Source organism: Ptychodera flava, chromosome 9, assembly GCF_041260155.1.
Source record: "Ptychodera flava strain L36383 chromosome 9, AS_Pfla_20210202, whole genome shotgun sequence".
NCBI lineage: Eukaryota > Metazoa > Hemichordata > Enteropneusta > Ptychoderidae > Ptychodera > Ptychodera flava.
Window position 1 is genome coordinate 19,322,371 of NC_091936.1, and position 22,295 is coordinate 19,344,665.

Sequence of the window (22,295 nt, forward strand, 5' to 3'; positions counted from 1 at the left end):
TCATATCACAAAACAAATTGACGTGCATATCTATGATATTGGTCAATGTCCTTGTACCAACTTTGAATAAAATCGGTTGAAACATGTTTGAGTTATGGCGCTGTACATGAAAAAAATCGTAATAAAATGGATTGTATCACAAAACAAATTGACGTGCATATCTATGACATTGGTCGATGTCCTTGTACCAACTTTGAATAAAATCGGATGAAACATGTCTGAGTTATGGCTCTGTACATGAAAAAATTGTAATAAAATGGCCGTCTGGCGGCCATATTGGATCGTATCGCAAAATAAATCGATGTGCATCTGTAGGTCATAGTGCTTTGCCTTTGTGCCAAGTTTGAACAAAATTGGTTCAGCAGTGTCTGAGAAACTGTTGATGACGGACGGACGGACGGACACACACACGGACGGGACCCAATCTATAAGTCCCCGCCGGACTTCGTCCGCGGGGACTAATAACCGGGATAAACTACCAGAAGTGTAGACATTAACGAAAAAAAGAACAGTGGGGTAGGACAACAGTAAAGAAAAGCTACTAGCCAAATCACTGGTACTCAAAAAGAACATTCAACAAGGACACTGTACAGCATTGCTGGCCTGTATCATGTGAACTTTTTACTGTGGGTAATGAGAACAAGAATTTCATATAGAAAGGTTGCAAGTTGAAAGAATATCAGTGTTTATAACACCCCTGTCCATGAAATGTGAAGGGTTAGAGATGGCAAGGCAGAGATATATTCATAGGACCAGAGAGTGAGCTTAGGTGAACCTCACAGCGTAAGATAGAATATGCCCGGTTCTATCCAAGTCTTTTGACATAAATATCAAAGTTTCAGTCTTCTATGCCATGAAATTGAAAGTTCTATCAGAAGGGGAAATTGACTTAATTTCATTATATATCTTTGAGAATAGACAGATGCACCAGACAATTATATGGGGAAAGGGTAACATGGGCTGTAAGTCAAAACGAAAAAAGAAAGACAGCTCAGCATGCATGTTTCGGGCAGTAACGTTTTTACTCACCCTGGCGGAAAACTGACTGTAACGCTGGAGTGTAAGTGAGACAAAACAGTGACATTTTTCAGAAACAGGATGATACAAATAAACGAAAGAAAATTCAACAATCACTGAAACTGAGCAGGCGGTGCAAAATACGGATGCAGGGCAAGCAGTAGTGCAACATATCACTGGAAGCAAGCAAAGCAGGTACTGGATATGGGTTGTAATGCCTCGGTGGGTTCATGCTTCCGTACTGTCTTGTATACTAATCATATGTTTGTGTTTTTAAGCATGCAGATAACCACTAATAAAGTAAAAGATGACATGGATTACCTTGGGTTGCACAAAAATCTTTCATTCCCGGAGGAAGAGGGGTGGGGTATGCTATCATGCAAGCTTACATTTGCAAGCTTACATCACCATACAGATACAGCAAAGATATTCAGAGGTTCTACCTAAATCTATGACTATTTCACAAACTCATAGATTGGATACAGAATGCATTGAGTTTATTGGAGCCTACAGGTTTCACAATAGCTATTTATTAACTCCTTCATTACCATAATTTTACTTGCAGCTTACCAAAGCCGACCTGATTCAAAACACTGAGAGTCCAAATTGTTTGGGTAGTGCCTATTCCATTGTATTTTGATGTTTGGGATGTGAAAATTAAATTTCAATTTTTGATTGTTTGAAATTAATAAAACTATTGGTTTTGAAAGAGTTTTAAATGTTAGTGGATTAAATGGGGAGAAAATGTGGAGGAAACGTGAAGTGCACTGCCATCTACATAACATTTTGAGGTCATTATCTGCTCAGCTTTTTTGAAGACTATATCTTCGCATTACAAAGAGATGCACTGCATTACAACTTTTAAAAAATTCTACATGTATGCCAGGAGAATAATCCCTACTGATTCATGTACATAATCATGGTTTCATATGACAAAATGGCATTTTCATTTTTTTTTTACTCCTGAGTCTTAATAAGAACCTGCGATAGTATGTAACTTGTTAAACCTTTCTCTGTACACCGTCCCTCCACCCACCGGTCTGGAAACGCGACACGTGCGCTATTGTTTTAAGGTGTTAATTGCTCTACCGTTGGTACGAAGCGCGTTACGGATGTAAATGCTTGCTTGGGGACGCCATCAGTAGCGTTTGGCAACATCTTGCGGTGCGGAGAACTTTTATTTATTGTCATGTCTTTGCTCCTCAGGTAACTTTGTTACCATAGCCAGGATTTCTGCTACAACAGAGAAACTGTGTTTATTGAGAGTAATTTCTTTTTAGATTTTCATCTATGATTTTCCGTGTTTTTTCGTCGAATTTTCGCCCACCAAATTTGACCTCGCTAGGTAGGAAGAGGCACCTTATAGTACAAAAGTTTTCCCCCCTTTCACTTGTAGAAATAAGAATAAATCGAAACGAATTTGGCGTGATCGATCAGCGATGGGGATTTTAAAATTGGTAGTATGCCTTTTTTTGTCGTTTACTCTGTTCTGTTGTAGAAAACGCCCGAGTTTTCGACGATGCATTTGTTGTTAAAAATCAAGATGGCAGCCGCTATACGTCGGCCATGCGTTTTTTGAACAACGAAAATTGCCAATCAACCCGTAAAATTCCCCGTGAATTTTGACTTGCGAGGTGTATACCTTTCTAAAAGTTTATTTTCTAGAATCGATTTCCATTCTAACATTACTCGAAATTTATGCTTTTGATGTTTCGGAATGCTGTTGAGTTTGCCGCGACGCCATTTTGAAACTTTGATCGCGCACGTTGGTTCTTTGGTCACGAAGTTTGTTTCCTCCCTTCCATATTTGAATCTAATCCCACTCAGCATATTTCAGTCATTGAACATTAAATTTACGATATTTTACGAATGGTGAGACACTTATTTTGATGTTTTTTCGTCCGAAACGATGATTTTTGGGCTAGTGATTTTGTTTGTGTCTTTGTTTATCCGTTTTAAGACTTAGGGGTACAGTCACGTACAGTTGTCTAGCGGCGATTCCTTGCAAGCTCAATCTGTTTTGGAGGCCAAAAGAGTACGCAACAGCTTTGAAAAGAAATGAATTTTTATGTATAACAAGTCATCGAAAGATGACACAGTCCCCGCTGTTTACATTGTTTGGAATGTTTAGTAGCTGTAAACTACTGATAATTGTGTTAATGTTGAATTCTGAGTATCATTAGGCGATTTCTGAAATGTCTTGATTGTTTCGTTTTTACATCATTTCACCGCTTGGGGGCGCTGCCGGTGGGGGTGGATGATTTTATGGCTCCTTCAGACTTTGAAAGTCTACGTTCTTTCTCGAGTATTTTATTTCAGATCCCGTACTAGCCGTTCTTTCAACTTCCGAGTAGCGAAAAAAGTTGAATATTAATGACGGTTTTTCGGTACTGCATTACTTGGCGGACGGCATCATTCGTGGCCAATGCAGTCGACGTCGAACGCCGCCTTCATTTTTTCGTCCCGTCATGATGGACCGTCTGATCCCAAACAGATAACTTTGTCAAACAGCCACATTTCACAGCACGTGTTCACTGTGACGCGTGATCGACGGATTAGTATATCGGTTCTTGCTGCTGACACAATATTATCAGAAGCTGGTCGCGTAGTTTAGAGTGATTCAGTCTTATTCAAAATACACGGAGAACAGAAGGTGCTAGTGCCCCTTTTGAAGCGGGCTTTTGTATATTTTTGCAAGATAAAGCAGCCAATTTAGTAACGTATGCCGTACGCAATGACCGGCCTCAATATGCATTCAAAATTATTTCGTTGCGTGTAATTACGCAAGTACGCAAAATTTTCCGCAAACGGAAACTGCATCGAGTAGTACATGACACGTATGCTGACAAATCACGGGATGAAATACTGGTAAATATCTCTGCATGTGTACTGATCCAATTTCATCAAACAATCACAAATTTCAATCAATCAACACCAACAGTCATTGACATCATGTCAAGCACGCTGTTTCTCACGCAGAGCCCGCCTAAAACGTTCCCATCCACGGCACACTACGTACGTGCCTACTACGGGCAGGAGACATACCAAACCAGACAGTTAAACTTGAACGAAACTCCTGCTGCTACCACCATGAAATGACTCACAATTCGTAAAGGAATATCGGGAAAAGGCGATTACATTAGAAAAAATAGTGCACTCTAGAAAATCAAATCATACCGATAAAATCTTCGTATGAGCAAACTAGGTCTCGTTTATACCTCCATGTGAAAACAATGCCATGGATTTGTTTCCGAGTCGAGTATGCATTAAACGTCAAATTGATTGTTTTGTTTGCTCGTTTCTTTTTTTTTGCACGTTAACAAATGAATTAGATCAGGAAATTTGAAGACGACATAACACTAAACGAAATGGTTTTCGGAACATGTAGTTACACTCTAGAGGTAGCTACCTCCATGCACTCACCCATCACACGCGTCTAAAATCACTCTGTTATTGTTAGCAAAGTTGCACCTCCATGCACTCACCCATCACACGTTAACGCGTCCAAAATCACTCTGTTAGCAAAGTTGCACATGAAAATACACCTACCTTTTCATCTGTCACGAATACGTAGGGTAAAATGTCCTTTACGCTCAAGACAAACAGAATCATTTGAGCATCTATGTGCGTTGGGCACAATCAATAGTAGGGCGACATAAAGCTGATCAGCTGTGAGGCATGTGATCACCAGCGATTCAAATCGTCTGACCATACCATTATTTTACGGGAGCCCGCATAAACAACCGTAGTGCTTGTCAACGATGACGTTTAAAACTGACGAGATGACATTTTTTGCAAATTACTAAAGCTTTCTGTGGCTCTCGTTCATCACGACAGACAACGCTTGACGCCTAAAACTCCTAAAACTGACCAACCGAAACCGTCACCAGTCCTGCGAAATACCTTTTGGAATCGACTACAACCTTTGCTAGCGTCTCCCCCATAAATAATCGTACAGTCCGGTGATTACGTCATCAGTGTATTTACATGATCCAAACATTGGCTTCAGATTCGATTCAGAGAAAAAAAGTCTGAATAAAAGACATCAAGAGTAATTTTGGTGACTAAATTGAATTATTTTGAGATAATAAGGACTGTGCATCAAGAGACCATATGGTACTACATTTATGCCCAGTTACAAAACGATCGCTTCACAGATGCCACAGAAATCGTTGATGACAGGTGCACGGACGGAAGGACGCCGGGACGGACATGACCTAACCCATAAAGTCCCCGCTTGCGGGGACTTAACAAGCGACCTAGCGGCCGATATAGCTCCGCTGTGTTTATGTAGAGAATAACTATTTTTGACACATGTTGATGAAGAAGGAGGAAATCTTTGATAGCTCAATGCAGTGGCCAGAAAAAAGTGGCTAAAATAAGCTGCAAAAATACACAATTGAAGATTTCATCATACTTTGAATATATCACATCGGATCATCCCTAGGAACATGTCAACCAAAGCTATCTGATGAGTAGTGTTTGAGAATAAAATTTTCTGACCAAAAATGGCAACAATTGCCCCCCCAAAATAAAAATTGCAGATTTCATCATAATTTCAAAAGATCAAATTGAGTTCATCTATAGAAACCTGTATACCAAATTTCAAAGCTGTTAGACCAGTACTTTTTGAGAAACACATATTTTGACCAAAATGGGAAAAATTGCCACAAAATTCAAAATTGCAGATTTCATCATTATTTCAATAAATATCATGTAGTTCATCTATGGAAACCTGTATACCAAATTTCAAAGCTATCAGATGAGCAGTTGTTGAAATACACATTTTTTGACCTAAAATTGCAAAAATTGCCCCAAAAATACAAAATTACAGATTTCAGGAGAAATTAAATATATATTACTTAGCTCATCTGTAGGAACCTGTATACCAAATTTCAAAGCTATCAGACCAGTACTTTTTGAGAAACACGTTTTTTGACCAAAAATAGCAAAAATTGCCCCAAAATTACAAAATCGCAGATTTCATCATAATTTCTACAAATATCATTAAGGTGATCTGTAGGAACCTGTATACTAAATTGCAAAGCTATCAGATGAGTACTTTTGGAAATACACATTTTTTGACCAAAAATGGCAAAAATTGCCCCAAAAATACAAATTGCAGATTTCATCATAATTTCAATACATATCATTTAGTTCATGTGTAGGAACCTCTATACCAAATTTCAAAGCTATCAGATGAGTAGTTTTGGCAATACACATTTTTGACCAAAAATGGCAAAAATTGCCCAAAAATACAAAATTACAGATTTCATCAGAAATTCAATATATATTACTAAGTGCATCTATAGAAACCTGTATACCAAATTTCAAAACTATCAGACCAGTACTTTTTGAGAAATACATTTTTTGACCAAAAATGGCAAAAATTGCCTTAAAAATGCAAATTTGCATATTTCTTCACAATTTGAACAAATCTTAAATAGATCATCCCTAGGGACATATGTACCAAATTTCAAAGCTATCTGACCGGTAGTTTTGAAGAAGAAGATTTTAAAGATTTTTTTACCAAAAATGACAAAAATTGCCTTAAAAATACAAATATGCAAATTTCACCACGATTGAAGAAATCTGACTGAAGTCACCATAAGTAAACTGCATATTAAATTTCAAAGCAATCGGACAAGCGGTTTGAGAAAAGAAGATTTTTTTTACCAAAAACACCAAAAAATGCCCCAAAAATACAAATATGCAAATTTCACCACGATTTGAACAAACTTAAGTGAGGTCACCCCAAGTGAACCGCATATAAAATTTCAAAGCAATTGGACTTGCGGTTTCAGAGGAGAAGGCAATTGTTGACGGACGACGACGACGACGACGACGACGGACGACGGACGACGGGACGACGACGGACGACGACGGAAAATCAACCTATTTGATAAGCTCCGCGTCGCTGACAGCGGAGCTAAAAATGTGAAAGAACCTTGAGGCGCCCACCTCAATATCGAAACGTTTGTGTTACAATATTGACAAGTTTATTAGCAAAATCGCTGTAGTGAATAGCGCAGTGTATTCTGGTCAGTTTGGTTAAAATTAGCATATTTTTCATGCAAATTCACGTACTTGTCACCTTTAAGGTGTCAGAGATTCACGGATTTTTTGTAATTGATATGTTTACCCGTAACGCGCATCGGAACAAAGAAACAGGAGCTGTTTCCAGACCGGTGGGTGGAGGGACGGTGCTCTGTATGATGTTTGTGAGTCTGTCCGTCATTTAGTCTGTCAGTTAGTCAGTCAGTCAGTCTGTCTGTCTGTGTCTGCTGGTCTTGTTTTAACAGACATGACTGTCTTTCTGTTGACTACATTTTGGAAAAGTTTGTGTTTGCCCAGTTTCCTGTTGTCTAGAACCACTCCATAGTTTTGGTATGATAACCAAAATTCACGTCTAGCATCGTGCTCTGATTCTGTGCGAAAGCCATAAAGCTGCTCACTTGACTGAGAAAGGATTCAAGTCTAGAAAAAATTATATAACTCGCATCCAAACGTGACTCTTTCAGGCATAACTACTTAGTACACCTACGACCAGTCTCCAGGACACAGAGCTGTGTGCCATAATTGGACACAGTAGAACTCCCATGGCATTCATGGCCAATTACTTGAGGCATAAATTTAGTGATTGGCTTTGAGGGGACACAAGTGACGTAATTTTTCTAGACTGAAGTTCTATCATGATCAAATGAGCAGTTTTATGGCATTATCAGAAAATCAGACCACGATGCTACATGTAGATACAAGTTTTGGGAAATCATATCTGAATTACAGATAGGTTTTCTATTTCATCTACCATGCAGTAGCCCTACACCTACCCAATGGCTGTGAGTTACTCACCGTGTTGTAACAGTGTCTGGGATCTTGTAAATCTTCCATGCACTGCCGTCATGTGCAGGGGTGTCTTGCCTTCCTTGCACTGGAGGTTACAGTCAGCCCCATCATTGGCCAGTAAATCAAGACACAAGGCACCATGGGTTGATGCTGCTGCTAGATGCAATGGACTCTGGAAAATTTCCATAATTAAAGTGTGTTAACTTGTCTATCCCTATTCCCCGTAAACAGCTCCACACTAATCATTGAGAACAATGGGTTTGGACCATACCATGGTGGTGAAGATGCGACAGGCATTGACAGTCTTTATCCTTTCAATTTATCGTCAGTGAGGGAGCACAAACTGACAAAGAGAATCAGAGTTGGACCTAATACGTATTTAGGGACGGTGGGTTTTCTCACATAGTGTACCTTTTTCATTAAGTTTTTTTTCATAAAGTTTTCTGGAATTTATTCATACGCATATAAAATATTTTTCAAATGTTTTAAATTAAAGTTTAAATTTAAATTTTTGAAACTTAAATTTTGTCATCTTCACCATGAATACCGGTATACATGAATATGGCACATTTGACAGTAATCTTTGAATGTCATCAACATTTTCCCTTACTAATCATTTCACTAAACACAAATATCTCTTTAAGTTGACAGGTTATAGGTGTGTGTGTTTAAGTTCTTTTAATAAGGGATAAGAAATTTACATCTCCCCAATGCTTCATCCTGGTTTCACCGCAGTGCTTGACTGCCTGTGTTTCATTTCACTCTCAAGTGACAAAATCAATGATTCACACGTGTCAGATGTGCATTTGTGAAAGCTTGTTCAAATTTACAGTCACCAAATACTTGCGCCACCTGAGCAGGGTTGCCCTAAAAATTGTAACAAGTTACATGTAGCTCGGTGATATATGGGTCTTTTTCAATAGGCGAAAATGTAACAAGCACTTCTTTGTTTCAAGATTTGGTAATAATACCATGTGTAGCATGCTTCAATCCACAAGACTAACTGCACAAAGTCTAATCACAGTAACAATAGAGATGATAGTACACATGGGGTCAGAATTAAACTCTTCCACGCTATCTCACTCCCATTCTTTTCAATTATGTAGCTGAAACATTACATGGGGAAATGGTAATTTGCATCATGAATTCGTCATCTTTTGAATATGTGGAAATTCCACAATAACTAATACATCTTGGGAACTTTATGTATAAGATAATTTAAGTACCAGGTTTATGGTATCCCTTGATGATCCGTACACTCCTGAACATATTCTAGCCGTCTTGAGACTTGGGACAAATATCGTAACACGTTTATTAAGTTGCAATTCTGTTGAAAACTGTTATCCAATAATATCATTGGATCTCTGATATGTATAGCACTGCGCATTCCTTGTGTCAACACAGACAGGTGTTTAAACTGCCATATTCCCATGGTGGGTTTCATTCAATCTAAATTTTTAATTTGCTGGCAGCATGTAAAGAATTCCACAGTGTGGTTGTATATTGCAACTTACCTGTCCCTTTTGGTTGAGTGAATCGACTGAAGCACCATAGAGCAGCAATTCATTGACTACGACGTCCTGTCCGTTGTGACACGCAACGTGCATCGGTGTGTTGCCATAGGAATTAGGAGTATCAATCTATTGCAAAAAAAATTGGTGAGTCATTACAGACTGCAGCCCTGTGGTTCTAGATCTGTCTGATAAAAGATGTCTATTACATCACATGTATGCAGTAGGCACCTTGTTCGTGTGTACTGGATTCATAATATTTGAAGTCAGTGAATGTTCAATAATAAACATGAGTGACTGTTTTCCAGAGCAACATTCAACTGACAAAATAAGTTTTATCGTTTGTACGACATTACAATAATTGAATTTTAGAAATTGCTAGTGGTGAAGTAAAACAAAAGACCAGGTTGGATAAATTAAACATGGAGGAGGTGCAATAATAGTGACAGCTGAAGCAATAGAACAACGGTACCTATGATTGTATGTTTGTGACGACAATGTGTGCAACATTAGCCTCTACCGACAGAAATTCGGACAAATTTTTCGTGTTTTGCCTGGGCTATTGTTGCAGCTCATCATCAGAGTCTTTCAAAGGGGGCTTTTGCTAGACTTTACCACAATTCTGGTACAAATAAATTATCATTTTGTTATTCCTCTACCCAAAAATTCAAACAGTCTAACGACACGTTCTGGACAAATATTTTATTTGCATGTCATTGATAGAACTATGTTATTTGTAATTTGAAATGAACTCATCAGAAGAATTCAGCTGTTCACAAATGATGTCATTGTCTCTCATTAGTATGCAAAAATAAATATTTGTCCACATTCTTGGATTACATTAGGAAATTATGTGTGTAAGAACAACGAAAATACATCTTAGTTGGCGACTGCCAGTGTTACAATGAAAACTAAAAGACACATTAATCGCTCAGACTACATGCTATTCAACAACATCTGCACATGCAACACTGACAAAATTTGTCAGCACTCAAGCAGCAGTGTACAGAGTCACACTTGTGCAGTTATATTTAGTAATAAACCTGTAATCACGGACTTTGTCATCGGAAGAATCGGTGTTGAGGTGGTTACAGTTCAGGAAGGTACAGATACCGTCTGTAAGATTGATGGTAGCTGCTGAGCAAAGTGTGATGGTCCAATATCTGAAGAAACTTATATTTCCTAAGGTACAGTACAAGACTCACCGACACGCCCATATCTAGGAACAACTTGACCACGGATATTTGTCCACTGGCAGCTGCTGCATGTAACGGCGTGTACTGCTTCTTATCTCTACAGTTCACTTCAGCTCCGTGACTGATCAGTTTCTTCACAATTTCAACGTGACCTGGCGAGTCAACAAATTGAAGAATATTTTCTGACAACGGCCGTTTCAAATGTACCGTAAAACGAGCAAAGGAACTCCATCAAGTAAAAACATTTTTGTAGAAGGCCAGTTGAAATAATGCAGCAACCCTCCCTACTTGCTTAGTTTAACACAAGTTAAAGGGGTTTCTGATTGGTAGACATCACTACGTAAAATGAACAGAAATTATTTTGTGTATGGCGTTTTAGAAGATACAAAATCCAAATCAGTACTAAATATCTGTAATGCACCTCCTGTGTAATCATAAAATTGATGCCTTTTCATAACTGTAAAATGCACGTTTCTGACTACATTTCTTTAAAAATAGGAGTAATGACTGGACCAGAGAAAAAAACTTTGAGAAACCTCTCGCATGTCTAAACATGATAAAACAAGCACTTTTTTTCCATAAGAGAATTCTGTCTACATTGACAATATTGATTCCCTTTTGATAAAAAATTCTCACCTATTTCTAATTTTTATAATTTTAGTTTTTCCACAAATGACATATTTCTCACTTCTTTCTAGCTTTGATAATTCGTGTGAAAATCTCACAATGTTGGTGACTTACCCATGTACGCTGCCCAATGTATGGCTCTTCGATCACGCTTATCAAACGCATTGATGCTTGCACCTTTAGACAGCAGCAGATCAACCATCTGTAGGCCAGGGTAGATATAAAGATTAGAGGTATTTAAAATTTGCACAGAGATTCTAACCAGATATTCATGAAATGTGACTCCATTTTAATATCATTAGGAAATCAATGATGATTGCGCTTTAAATATTATTGCAGAAAATGCAGTCATAATTACAAATTTGATTTGTGCAGTGTCGTCTGGAACAACCTTAATAACAGTTTCTAAATGTGTCGTTTCCTGTTCTCAGTGTAAAATAAGAGTCAACACCCAAGGCAGCTATGCAATCCCAATAGTTCAACAGCAATGAACGTATCATGCAGGTACTGGACTAAAGATTAAATACAGATTTTCCCAATAACGGATGGAATTTCAACGGAGAAAGTATTTCCATGTGCAGTGTTCCCTACTCTCCTCAGACTGGGCAAGTAGCCACTCCGATATGCATATGACGTCAGAGCACATTAGATGCTAACTAGCAGGATGTCAAGTTTCATTTGGAATAACCGCAGACACGAGATATTTGTAACACAATTCATGAATTCCGCATCGGTTCTTCCTGGTTTCAAGTATCACAGGGATTTTGAATTCCACGATACAAAAATAACTCCTTCGCTGATTCCGTCTGGTATGCTGGTAAAAGTTAATTACTTCTGGTCGACAGAATTTTTTTATTGAATACTAAGAGATTTTCATGAAATTTCACTCGATAATTTGACACAGATGTGATGCATATTACACACAATTACTGCGGGAGGAAAAGCATAATTTCATTTGAAAGTGGACAGAACTAATTTAAAGTGATGATGTCAAGCCCTCGATATAAACCGTTCTATATTTAGAATTATCTAAGAGGAGAAGGAGACAAAACTTTAAATTGCAGTCGGGGAGAGAAACACACGGGACAGATGACATTTTACTTTGACAAATAATATCTGATCAGATTGACTGTGGCTGGTCTCATCTTGGTTGTTATCTTTCTTGACATTTGCACATCAAAAATAGTACAGTGGGACTGGTGTAATGATCTGAAATCGTAGCAGAGGTGTTTATACAGACTTCCTTGGTACATGACATTTTGTTAGAATCATTTTGGAAGATAATTGAAAATTTTGGGTAAAGCTGGACTCTACTGAATAGCTAAATATTTGATAATTTCTTTCACAAGTTTTATTTGTCTTTTTCTAGTTGAAAAATACAGGATTCAACTTCTTAACACAGCATGGACAGCTGTGAATTTTCCTTGATAAAAACCAAATTTAAGGTGGTATACACACACACATCTTGAAACTGGAGGATTCAAATTTTGCTCAAGCTATCCTCAAGGAAAATTTAAACCATTTTCTTTCAAAATCAAGAACAAAAATTAGGGGTCACCGGGCAAATTTTGGTACCACTGAAATAATTTACCTATGATTTAACGTTAATTCTATTGAAAAATGGACGCCGTCCTAGTCTTTTCCCTACAGGGTAAAATAAAATTTGTTTTTTCATACAAAGGAGACTGAAAATATAATTTACTCCATAAGCTTTCAGAATCTTCCCAGGCAGGATACCTGCAAAGTATTGAAAATACTTCAGAGTTTGAATACGTCTCCGAGGCACATTTTACCTCAGTGAATCTGAAATTCTAATACTATGCATCATGGATTTCTGGTGCATATCAGATATCCTTTCTTTGTCCACCTAAGCAGAGCACTCATAACATTTTCTTTTGCACGTCTCGCACAACAAAACAACACATCAAATAGTTGCTCCAATGATTCAAAAGATAACCTAAATCATGTCAAAAAGAAGACATGCATATTAAAAAAGGGTCGTCGACAATGCTGGCAACATACAAGCTATGCTGACAAGATGAAACATGGTGTCTAGGTTGAGCACAATAAGATGATCAGATGCATTTTCTTCTTAGCATGAATTTTACAAAAAATTCATAAATTCATTTTTTTCTGATTCAGAGTGTTCACAATTGATAAATATGTACCATACAGTATCGCTGCTGACAAAAATGATGTCTGGATGGCTTTCCATCTAATGACATTTGTTTCTTGTATTGACACAGACGGTCAATCTTCATTTCCTTTGGAACATTTTTTTCTCAATTTCTCAAAAACTGAAAAAGAATATAATAGACCATTTTGCATACAATCTGATGATTTGGAAGTAAGTTTGAATCACTACTACCATCACAATTTACTGAGTATCACGGAAAAAATGCTTTCAATACAAGAAACTCAACAATACCGTAATAGGTGAACGAACTCACAGGAAAGCGAAAACTAGACAACCAACCTTGATGTACCAAGCCTGCAATAATTTTTACTTGTAAATACAGATTACCGAATGCATGACATGGGTATTAGCATGTGTTATCTAAAACTTTCCCCTTCTATTGTAAGCTGTTCAAAATTACTAGCATGTCATTACATGAACAGTATTTCTACATTTGCCATTTAGTGCAGGGTCACATTTTTATTAAATTTTAAGCACCATGACATGACTTAAACTGACAGTGTTGAGAAAACAGGTGAATTTTGATGTGTGGCATTGAGATTTTCATCATATTTTTGCAAAATCACCACTGTCTGCATGGTATTCGGACAAACAGTTGGAAGACAAGGTCACTATTGACCTTCAGGTCATAACACTTCTTGTGTTAGTAATCCTTATCCTACCAGGCTGGTCTGGACGCGATCTGCTGAGTCAGCAAAAAAGCAGCATTGAGCCAAAAACTACAGGTATTTTCACCTACTCAGCTTGGTCTGTTGTGCTAAGCTCTGTTGTAGTAGCTTTGTATGGTCAGAATCAAGTTTACAGTATCTATGTTTTCATAGGCATTCAAATGTTTGAGTCTTTAATGAAATGCATCACATAGGTCATGTTACGCCCCATCAGATTTAACCATCTTGACCTGAGGGCGACCTATGACCTTGCCAGGATAAGGGTTAAAGACATGTAGGTGTTAGGACACGCGTCCTGAATGTGTTTCTGAACACCACAAATGGTGATTTTGAGAAGTAAAGAGCAAATCACTGTAATCACCGGAACTGACCAATTTCTATCCATTGGCGACACTGTACTGTCAAATTGGATACTTGGAGCAATCCTAACACATCTTCAAATGCAACAAATTAAATCTGATACAATCAACAGCTCGAATCAAATGTGATTTGTACGGGTTAGCTATCGGAATATTTAATCTATGAGAACCTAGCCCACTCAATGAAATAACATGTGTCACGAACACTGCATTCTGATTTGTAAGTTACAATCTCTCTGTAAAACACTACCCTCTGACAAAACGCCCCTCTGAAATGAAGTGAAGACAATATACATAATAGGAAAATTGAATCTGACCTTGTCGATTTCTGAACTGGCTCAAAAGAGACGCAACCGAATTACAACATAGCTCTACAAACATCAATTTGATTATCAGAGAGCTGTGATATATTGCTAGTATCCTGTTTCTTAATGGCAGCAAAATGTTAGCCACTATCTACAATCTGATAATGCTGCCGATAGAGAATTTGACCCCACAGTCCACTTGCAGCTGACAGTCCTAAAAATACACCTTTGTTCTCCTGTGACTTGCAAAACTGTACACTGGACAAAATATTTCCTATAAAAAATGACCTTCCATTGATCATTTCTGTAAAAGTAATTTCATATTTCTAGGTCAAGAATAGTGATAAATATATTCTAAATTCTTAAATATTTTTGTATTAATTTTGAAGCTGTCAAAGTTTGCAGTGGCATATCCACATTGATAATTTTGCACTTTTATATAGTCATGCTTGGAGCAACTGCACTGAACAAGGAAGAGAAATTGGAGAAAAATATCGGCTTACAGTATCACAACACCTACTTATATTGCAAACATTCAAAAAACATGACAGAGATGGTCAGATCATATTGAATGAAGTCGGCGTGTAAATTTACAGATATCCATGCACTATTGTTTCCTCCAGATGACCTCTGTTAATATGACAGACTTACAGAATCAACATTTTCATTCTTCAAATGCTACTGTTCGATGCATTATCATAATGTTTGTGTACAGGAATACCTGGTATTTTCACTCACAATCAGAAAATCATGGAACAGAGCCTGTGCAATTTACAATTTCAGCTTTTTTTCAAAACCCAGAATTGAAGATGGTTATTTAAAACTGACCACATTTACACAAAAGGCTTCAACAACATCTTTTTTAAAACATAGGGCCAAAGTCCCTGAAGCTACTATAGACATGGATACAAAATTAAGTATTTCCTGACTGTATGAAATTATCTCACTAAGGTCATCCTAGGGACCTGTAAACCAAATATTAAAGCTGTCTGACCAGCGGTTTTGAAAAAACAAGCGACCCAACAGTCGACAGAGCTCTGCTGTTATGTAGAGAATAACTTTTTGTGACACATGTATTGATGAAGAACGTGGATATCTTTGATTGCTCATTTCAGGATGGCCTGACCAAAAGTGGCAAAAATACAAAATTGAAGATTTGTAACTTTTGAGAAACAAATATTTTGACCAAAAATGACAAAAAAATTCCTTAAAAATACAGATTTGCATATTTCATCACAATTTGAACAAATCTAAGTTGGGTTATCCCTAGGGACCTGTATACCAAATAACAAAGCTGTCTGACCAGCGGTTATGAAGAAGAAGATTTTTACCAAAACGCCTTTTTTGGTGCTAATTTGCATATTTCCAACAATATCAAAAAATTAAAAAAAACAGTTTCTCAAAATGATATTTTTCAGATTAAGACAGACGCCTCACAAACGGACATACATACATACATACAGACTGACGCCGGACGGATACCCATCCCAATAGCTTCTATAGACTATAGTCTATAGTAGCTACAAAATTAGCGATAGGCATCAATTAATATTCTTTGCAATTAACGGAGCATAATGCAGACAGTGGGGAAAGACTTTGAATGATAATAGAGGTCTGGCAAATATCAATGGAAACTGCAGACAGACATAACAAGGCTATGATGGATGGGCCCTCTTTTGACATGCATGCATACAGACATTATATTCCGAAGGGTAAGTACAATGTGTGAAGGTAATTGGATTGATCCTCCGGTTGTCTGTTCCACTTTCATACAACCTGCTTCAAGTCTGATCTGTAAACCATTTTCACAAATCTTTGCATGAACAGCCTGCTTTCCATTTAACTGTTGAATTTATGACCTTGATAATATAACACTTTTTGAAATTTTGATTTGTTTAATACAGGAAGATTTTAGTACAAATTTTGATGATTTACAGCGGTATCTTGTCAAGCAATGTCTATTTGATACTCGTATTGTGTAAATTGTAACTGTATATGCCCAGAGAGCATCACAGAATTAAGTAATGCACCAATCTCCGTCAAATGTGTGTACTGGTACAACCTTACCATTCAACGTAACCCGGTGTAATAAAACATCACCACAAAGCAATGATTCAAGAATTGCATTGACACGAACATTTGATTTAAGGACAAGCTAGATAAAGGATTTGTACCAATTACAGTTAAAACCTGACAATAACTTCTCCTTAATTACGACATCATTTGTGAAGCAAGACAGCTACCAACAATGTACAGCTGTTAATTCCTGCCATTTCAAAAGCGATCAAAGTTTTATTAAGTACATCTGAGAAGCTCTGGAGACTGGACTGGACAAGTTAATCATCTCAGGATTATCCTCATTACATTCTTGTTCAGTGCATACATCCTGTAAAAGATCTTTTCTTCCCCCAAAAATACATGTGAAGATTTTTTTAAGGCAATCTGCAATGAAATTTATTCTCTGCTAGAAGTATGTCTATTGATTGAGTTTTTTATGACAAAAATCTACATGTCTGATGCCAGCTAATGGATAAAGACTGACACATGACTTGAATGTGGTTTCACTGTAACTCATTTGCAGTTTAGGTTGTGTTATCCTCCGTAATTAATTGCTTGATAATTCACTTACTGGCTGCTCTCAAACGCAGACTGCAGATTACTACATGCAAATTTGAATAACCTGGTACTGTTGGGACCCTACAACTGAACAACCATCAATACTTATGTACCATAGTGTTTCCCTTCTATTGATCTATACGGTTACATACTTTTTCCATGATCAATGTTCATTTGTTGGAATTATTTTTTCTGCACACATGTATGTATGTATGTATGTACATGTATGTATGTGTGTGTGTGTGTGTGTGTGTGTGTGTGTATGCCTGCAGCATGCATACATGTATGTATGTAATGTATGTATGTATGTATGTACGGTATGTATGTATGTATGTATATATGTATGTATGTATGTATGTATGTATGTGTGTGTGTGTTTATATGTATGCATGAGTAAATGAATGAATGAATGAATAAATAAATAAAAAATACATAATTTTGTTCATTTACTTATTTATTCATTTTACATTATTATATACAAGTTTAAAGTCTACAGCCATTTGTTTCCACACATTCTAAACTCCTGTAGTCTAAATACATGGCAAAACTGAAGACCAACACTTACCTCGAGATGGCCATTGAAAGCAGCATGGTGTAGACTGGTCCTGCCTTGCCTATCACTGACATTGACATTGGTCAGTTGTGGAATGATCAACTCTGCACATTGCACTGAGTTATTGGCCGCCGCCACATGGAGAGGGGTCTGCCAGTTCTTGTCCCTGGCATTGATGTCTGCGCTGTGCTTCAGAAGAACTTTGACCACCTCCTGCAGAAGCAAGCGATGGTTCATCATGAGTTGGGACTGGTGATGTAAAGTTTTTGCAAACACATGGGAGATATCATGTACCGGTATACATATTCAGAGAGCAGCTTTCTCAACAATCATGAAGTGGGATTTAGAAGCTTTGATGTACCTTTGATGTAAACCTATTATATTGGATCGTATCACAAGACAAATCAATGTGGATATGCATGACATAGGTCAATGTCCTTGTACCAACTTTGAATAAAATCGGTTGAAACGTGCCTGATTTATGGCTCCGCACATGAAAAAATGGCCTCACGACGGCCATATTGGATTGTATCACAAAACAAATCGACATGCATATGTATGACATATGAAGTAATCCTTGTACAAAGTTTGAATGAAATCACTCCAGGCATCTCTGAGATATTTGCGTGAACGGACGGACGGATGGACGGACAGACGGGACCAAACCTATAAGTCCCCCGAACGGTGTCCGTGGGGACTAAAAAAGCTGCAGAAAAGTTATCTTGAGCATGGATTTTTGTTTCAACTTGACATTGGAAGCAAACAGTAATCCAGTCACCAAAACATCTAAATCAAAATGTTGTTCACTGGTTGTACGTATTTCATAGATGAAATTACACTGCCATCGAAATCACATGCAAAAAACCTTCTGCACAGTTATCTGGGAGAGTTGATACCCTACGCTATGAGTATGAGGTTTGAGATTCAAGGGGGTAGTGTCATAGAACTTTAAGATGGTTCTGAACCAGGCAGATTTTATGTATTAGGGAAATGAAGTAAAGAGACTGGCAATCTTCTGAGATAAGATATAACTCTGTGGTGGGATAATGACTGAGAAATCTCATACCACCAATAAAGGGCCATCTTAAATCATTTCAGTTATCTTAAACTTCCGACAGTTTTTTACGTCTTAGATTAGAAAACAGGTCAAGTGAGTTTCTCTTCAACTATCTAATCTGCAGTGTGGAGTTCATGCCATGTCTTCTAATGCTGGCTAGGGGCACTTTGGAGTCTTGTAGCAACATCAAACAATGTCTGCATGTTGAAAGTTCATTTTCCAGCCACATGTGAGTGATCATTGAGCCTCCAGGAAAAATTCCTGTGTGGCATTCACTTGGGTAATGTATGCTTCACTCTAACCTACAAAAGCTCAGCCCAATGCTTGCAGATTTCAGGGTTTCACCGGATCTACATAGGGAGCAACTGTTCATGAAAAGAAATGGCTCCATTGGCTGAAAGGGTTCTACAGGGTGAAAAGGGCAAGTGGGAATAAAGACTTAGCAGGGTGACAGAGTTTGATAGGGTTGAAAGGGGTTAGCAAGTACATATGCAAGTGTTGGTAGGGTCAGGTTTGATAGGGTGGAAAGAGTAAGTGGGATGAAGGCTAAGCAGGGTAAGGGGATTTGATATGGTTGAAAGGGGTTAGCAGGTACATGTGGATGTGTTAGTAGAGTCAGGTTTGATAGGGTGGAAAGAGTAAGTGGGATGAAGGCTTAGCAGGGTAAGGGGATTTGATACGGTTGAAAGGGGTTAGCAGGTACATGTGGATGTGTTAGCAGAGTCAGGTCTGATAAGGTGAAAAGAGTGAGAAGGTAGTTTAGCAGGATTTGTGGGCTTGTTGGGTGAAAATATTGGGATGGGCAGAAGGGTTAACAAGATGAAGGTTTTGGGGATATATGGAAGCTGTTGATACAGGAGGGAGTGAGGTTTCATTGGAGCAGTGAATGAATGCACAGTAAAGGGTCATTAGTGTGACAGGGATTGATTTGTTAGGGATTTAACCAACAGTTAAAGGGTTAGAAAGAGTTGGATACGGGCGCAAATGGGTACAGTTACTAGGAAGGTTGGGTTCACCAGAGCATGGGTTTAGTGGGCAGGAAAGGTCATCAATGTGAAAGACTTTGGTGAAGGATTCAGTGGGTTAAAAATTTCATCAGGATAAGAAGATGTACATATTGATACTGTGCTTTGAATTCTACTATTTTTGACAATATACTTAAAATAATAAGAACTTGATCCATGGTAGTGAAAATGAAGGTGTGGGGATAACTTGATGATAAAGAATACACAAATGTTTATATAGCAATGATTTATCAGATACAATAAACTAGACACTCACCTCACTTCTTGAAGCACATGATCTGTGTAGAGGAGTGAGCCACCTGTTGTCTTTTGTATTAACTCTGGCACCTATGATATTATGGAGAAATGGATGAGTGAGCATGCAATGGGCTCCTCCACTACAGGGCAATAAATATTCACTTGAAGACTTTATGCTAGGATGATAAGAAATATGTCAAAATGCCGTTCAGTGGCAGCTTGGGTATGCAGCTGTCATTGATGGGGTCAAAGGTAGTAACAATTTGACAATCACTACATGAAGGTTCATGTGGTCCCATGACATATCAATGACTTAAGGTGGTTGTAAAGGCTAGAGCGTCAGTTATAAATTTCAACAAAACTATTAAAATATGAAAGTAGTCAACATTCTCTGTGGAATAAAAAAAACTAGACATTTGGGCACAAAGGCATTGCAGAGTTATAGCCTGTTAAAACTTCTGAAAAACTGACCAAATAAGAAGAAGTTGGGGAGTCCTTAGTGTATTAACTATGGTAGAGGTCCCCTAGCTTTTAATAAAATGTTTGAAAAGGGAAAGTCATTATTTGCTGTTTTTCAGGAAAGTTTGACAAGGCGGTGCTGGCATTCAGAGTGAGTGACTGCTATAATTGTAAATGCATTTTTAGATTCTTTGAGTGTCAAAGAGGTGTCAAAAGTGAGATTAACAAAAAAAACTGCTCTATGACTTCAAAAGAGGGGTGCAAATATGGCTTGTTTTCAACATTTTTGACAGAATAACAGTTTTCCTACATAATTGTATACCAATTTAATCCAACTTTGAAATGAGATATGGACATGGAATTTTTACAGCCTATTAACAAGGTTACAGATAAGATTTGTACGGCACAATTTTCCTGTATTTGAAGTACTTTTTGAAAAATCACATTTTGAAATTTGAAATAATTTTTAATAATTTTTTGATATATAAAATCATAAAAACAAATTTTATTTACAAATCCTGCCGTACAAATCTTACAATAAATAGTGTCAACATATTTATAACTAATTTGGTAATATTAATACTATCCAATTATTATTAAATTCAAATATGTAAAAAAATATGAAAAATTAATTTTAATATTTACTGGTGTCATATTTCAAAATCATGGCTGCAAATATACAATTTTTATATTCTTTGGAGAAAATATTAACTAAGGGAGTTATCCTGAAAATTTGAACTAAATATTTTGATTCTAACACTTGAAACTTGACATTAACTCTGAGAAAAGAATTGGTGCAAAAATAGCCTTTCCAACCACCTTAACTGATTACAACAAACAGTTGAAGTGGGTTCACATATTCACTTTTTTAAACTTTATTTTGATCTTTTTATCTTTAAAACTATTAAAATTCCAACCAAATTTTGATCCCTGTATTCATGGATTATGCATCATTGAGTCATTTGTCAAAATGAATTTTATTTGCACTTTGCTGTGGTGCATGCGTATATTTAACTGTGTTTCCTCTGCCACTCTCAAATTCGTAAAATTACTAATTTTTTAGATGATTTACTAATTTTTTTCATTGTTGATTCGTAAATATACGAATGCAAGGAAGCAGCTAGTTGATTGAGAGCTGAAGGCCCCCAAACCTCAAAATAGTTCTGTCTAAGCACATGTTGTACTTAATTTGAATTTGATTGAATGATATTCCGTATTCGAACGGTTAAGTTTACTTATGAATTTCAAAATTTACTAAAAGTTTCAATACCCAATTCGTAAATTTACTACAAAATTTCAGAAACCAGAGGAAACACAGTTTAAGCACCGGTATTGTGTCCGGTTTGACCTTTATGTCCTGTACAGTATGGGGGTGTGTCTTTTGACCTGTAAGTACAGGGGTATGGTGACAAGTGGTTCACGCCATGTTTCTTTCTTCAATGCTTTGCTTATATGGTTTATGGACAAATGAGAAACCATTGTTATGACCCAGGCCATGGCAAGTGTCCTGATGAAGTGTTGGGGTCTCTGCAACACAGCTTGTGATTCAGTATCGTGATGTGGTTTTACATGTAGTAACGGAACCCTACCTCCAAACGTGGGGTGGAATCAGTGATAACATT

General features: G+C 37.3%; 1 protein-coding gene across 4 annotated transcripts in view; it reads right to left on the reverse strand.

Annotated features, from left to right (window-relative positions):
• Positions 1-22,295, reverse strand: part of LOC139140254 (serine/threonine-protein phosphatase 6 regulatory ankyrin repeat subunit A-like) — a 70,341-nt gene that overhangs the window by 22,281 nt on the left and 25,765 nt on the right. For 2 of the 4 annotated variants that reach the window (XM_070709372.1, XM_070709374.1), the window contains 7 exons: positions 20,234-20,304; positions 17,908-18,108; positions 11,312-11,399; positions 10,580-10,722; positions 9,378-9,503; positions 7,870-8,035; positions 1,030-1,053 (listed from right to left, as the gene is read on the reverse strand). In XM_070709372.1, coding sequence (XP_070565473.1) covers positions 1,030-1,053; positions 7,870-8,035; positions 9,378-9,503; positions 10,580-10,722; positions 11,312-11,399; positions 17,908-18,108; positions 20,234-20,304 — 819 coding nt within the window. The remainder of the gene's footprint in view (positions 1-1,029; positions 1,054-7,869; positions 8,036-9,377; positions 9,504-10,579; positions 10,723-11,311; positions 11,400-17,907; positions 18,109-20,233; positions 20,305-22,295) is intronic. The other 2 variants (XM_070709373.1, XM_070709370.1) reach the window with 1 other exon arrangement.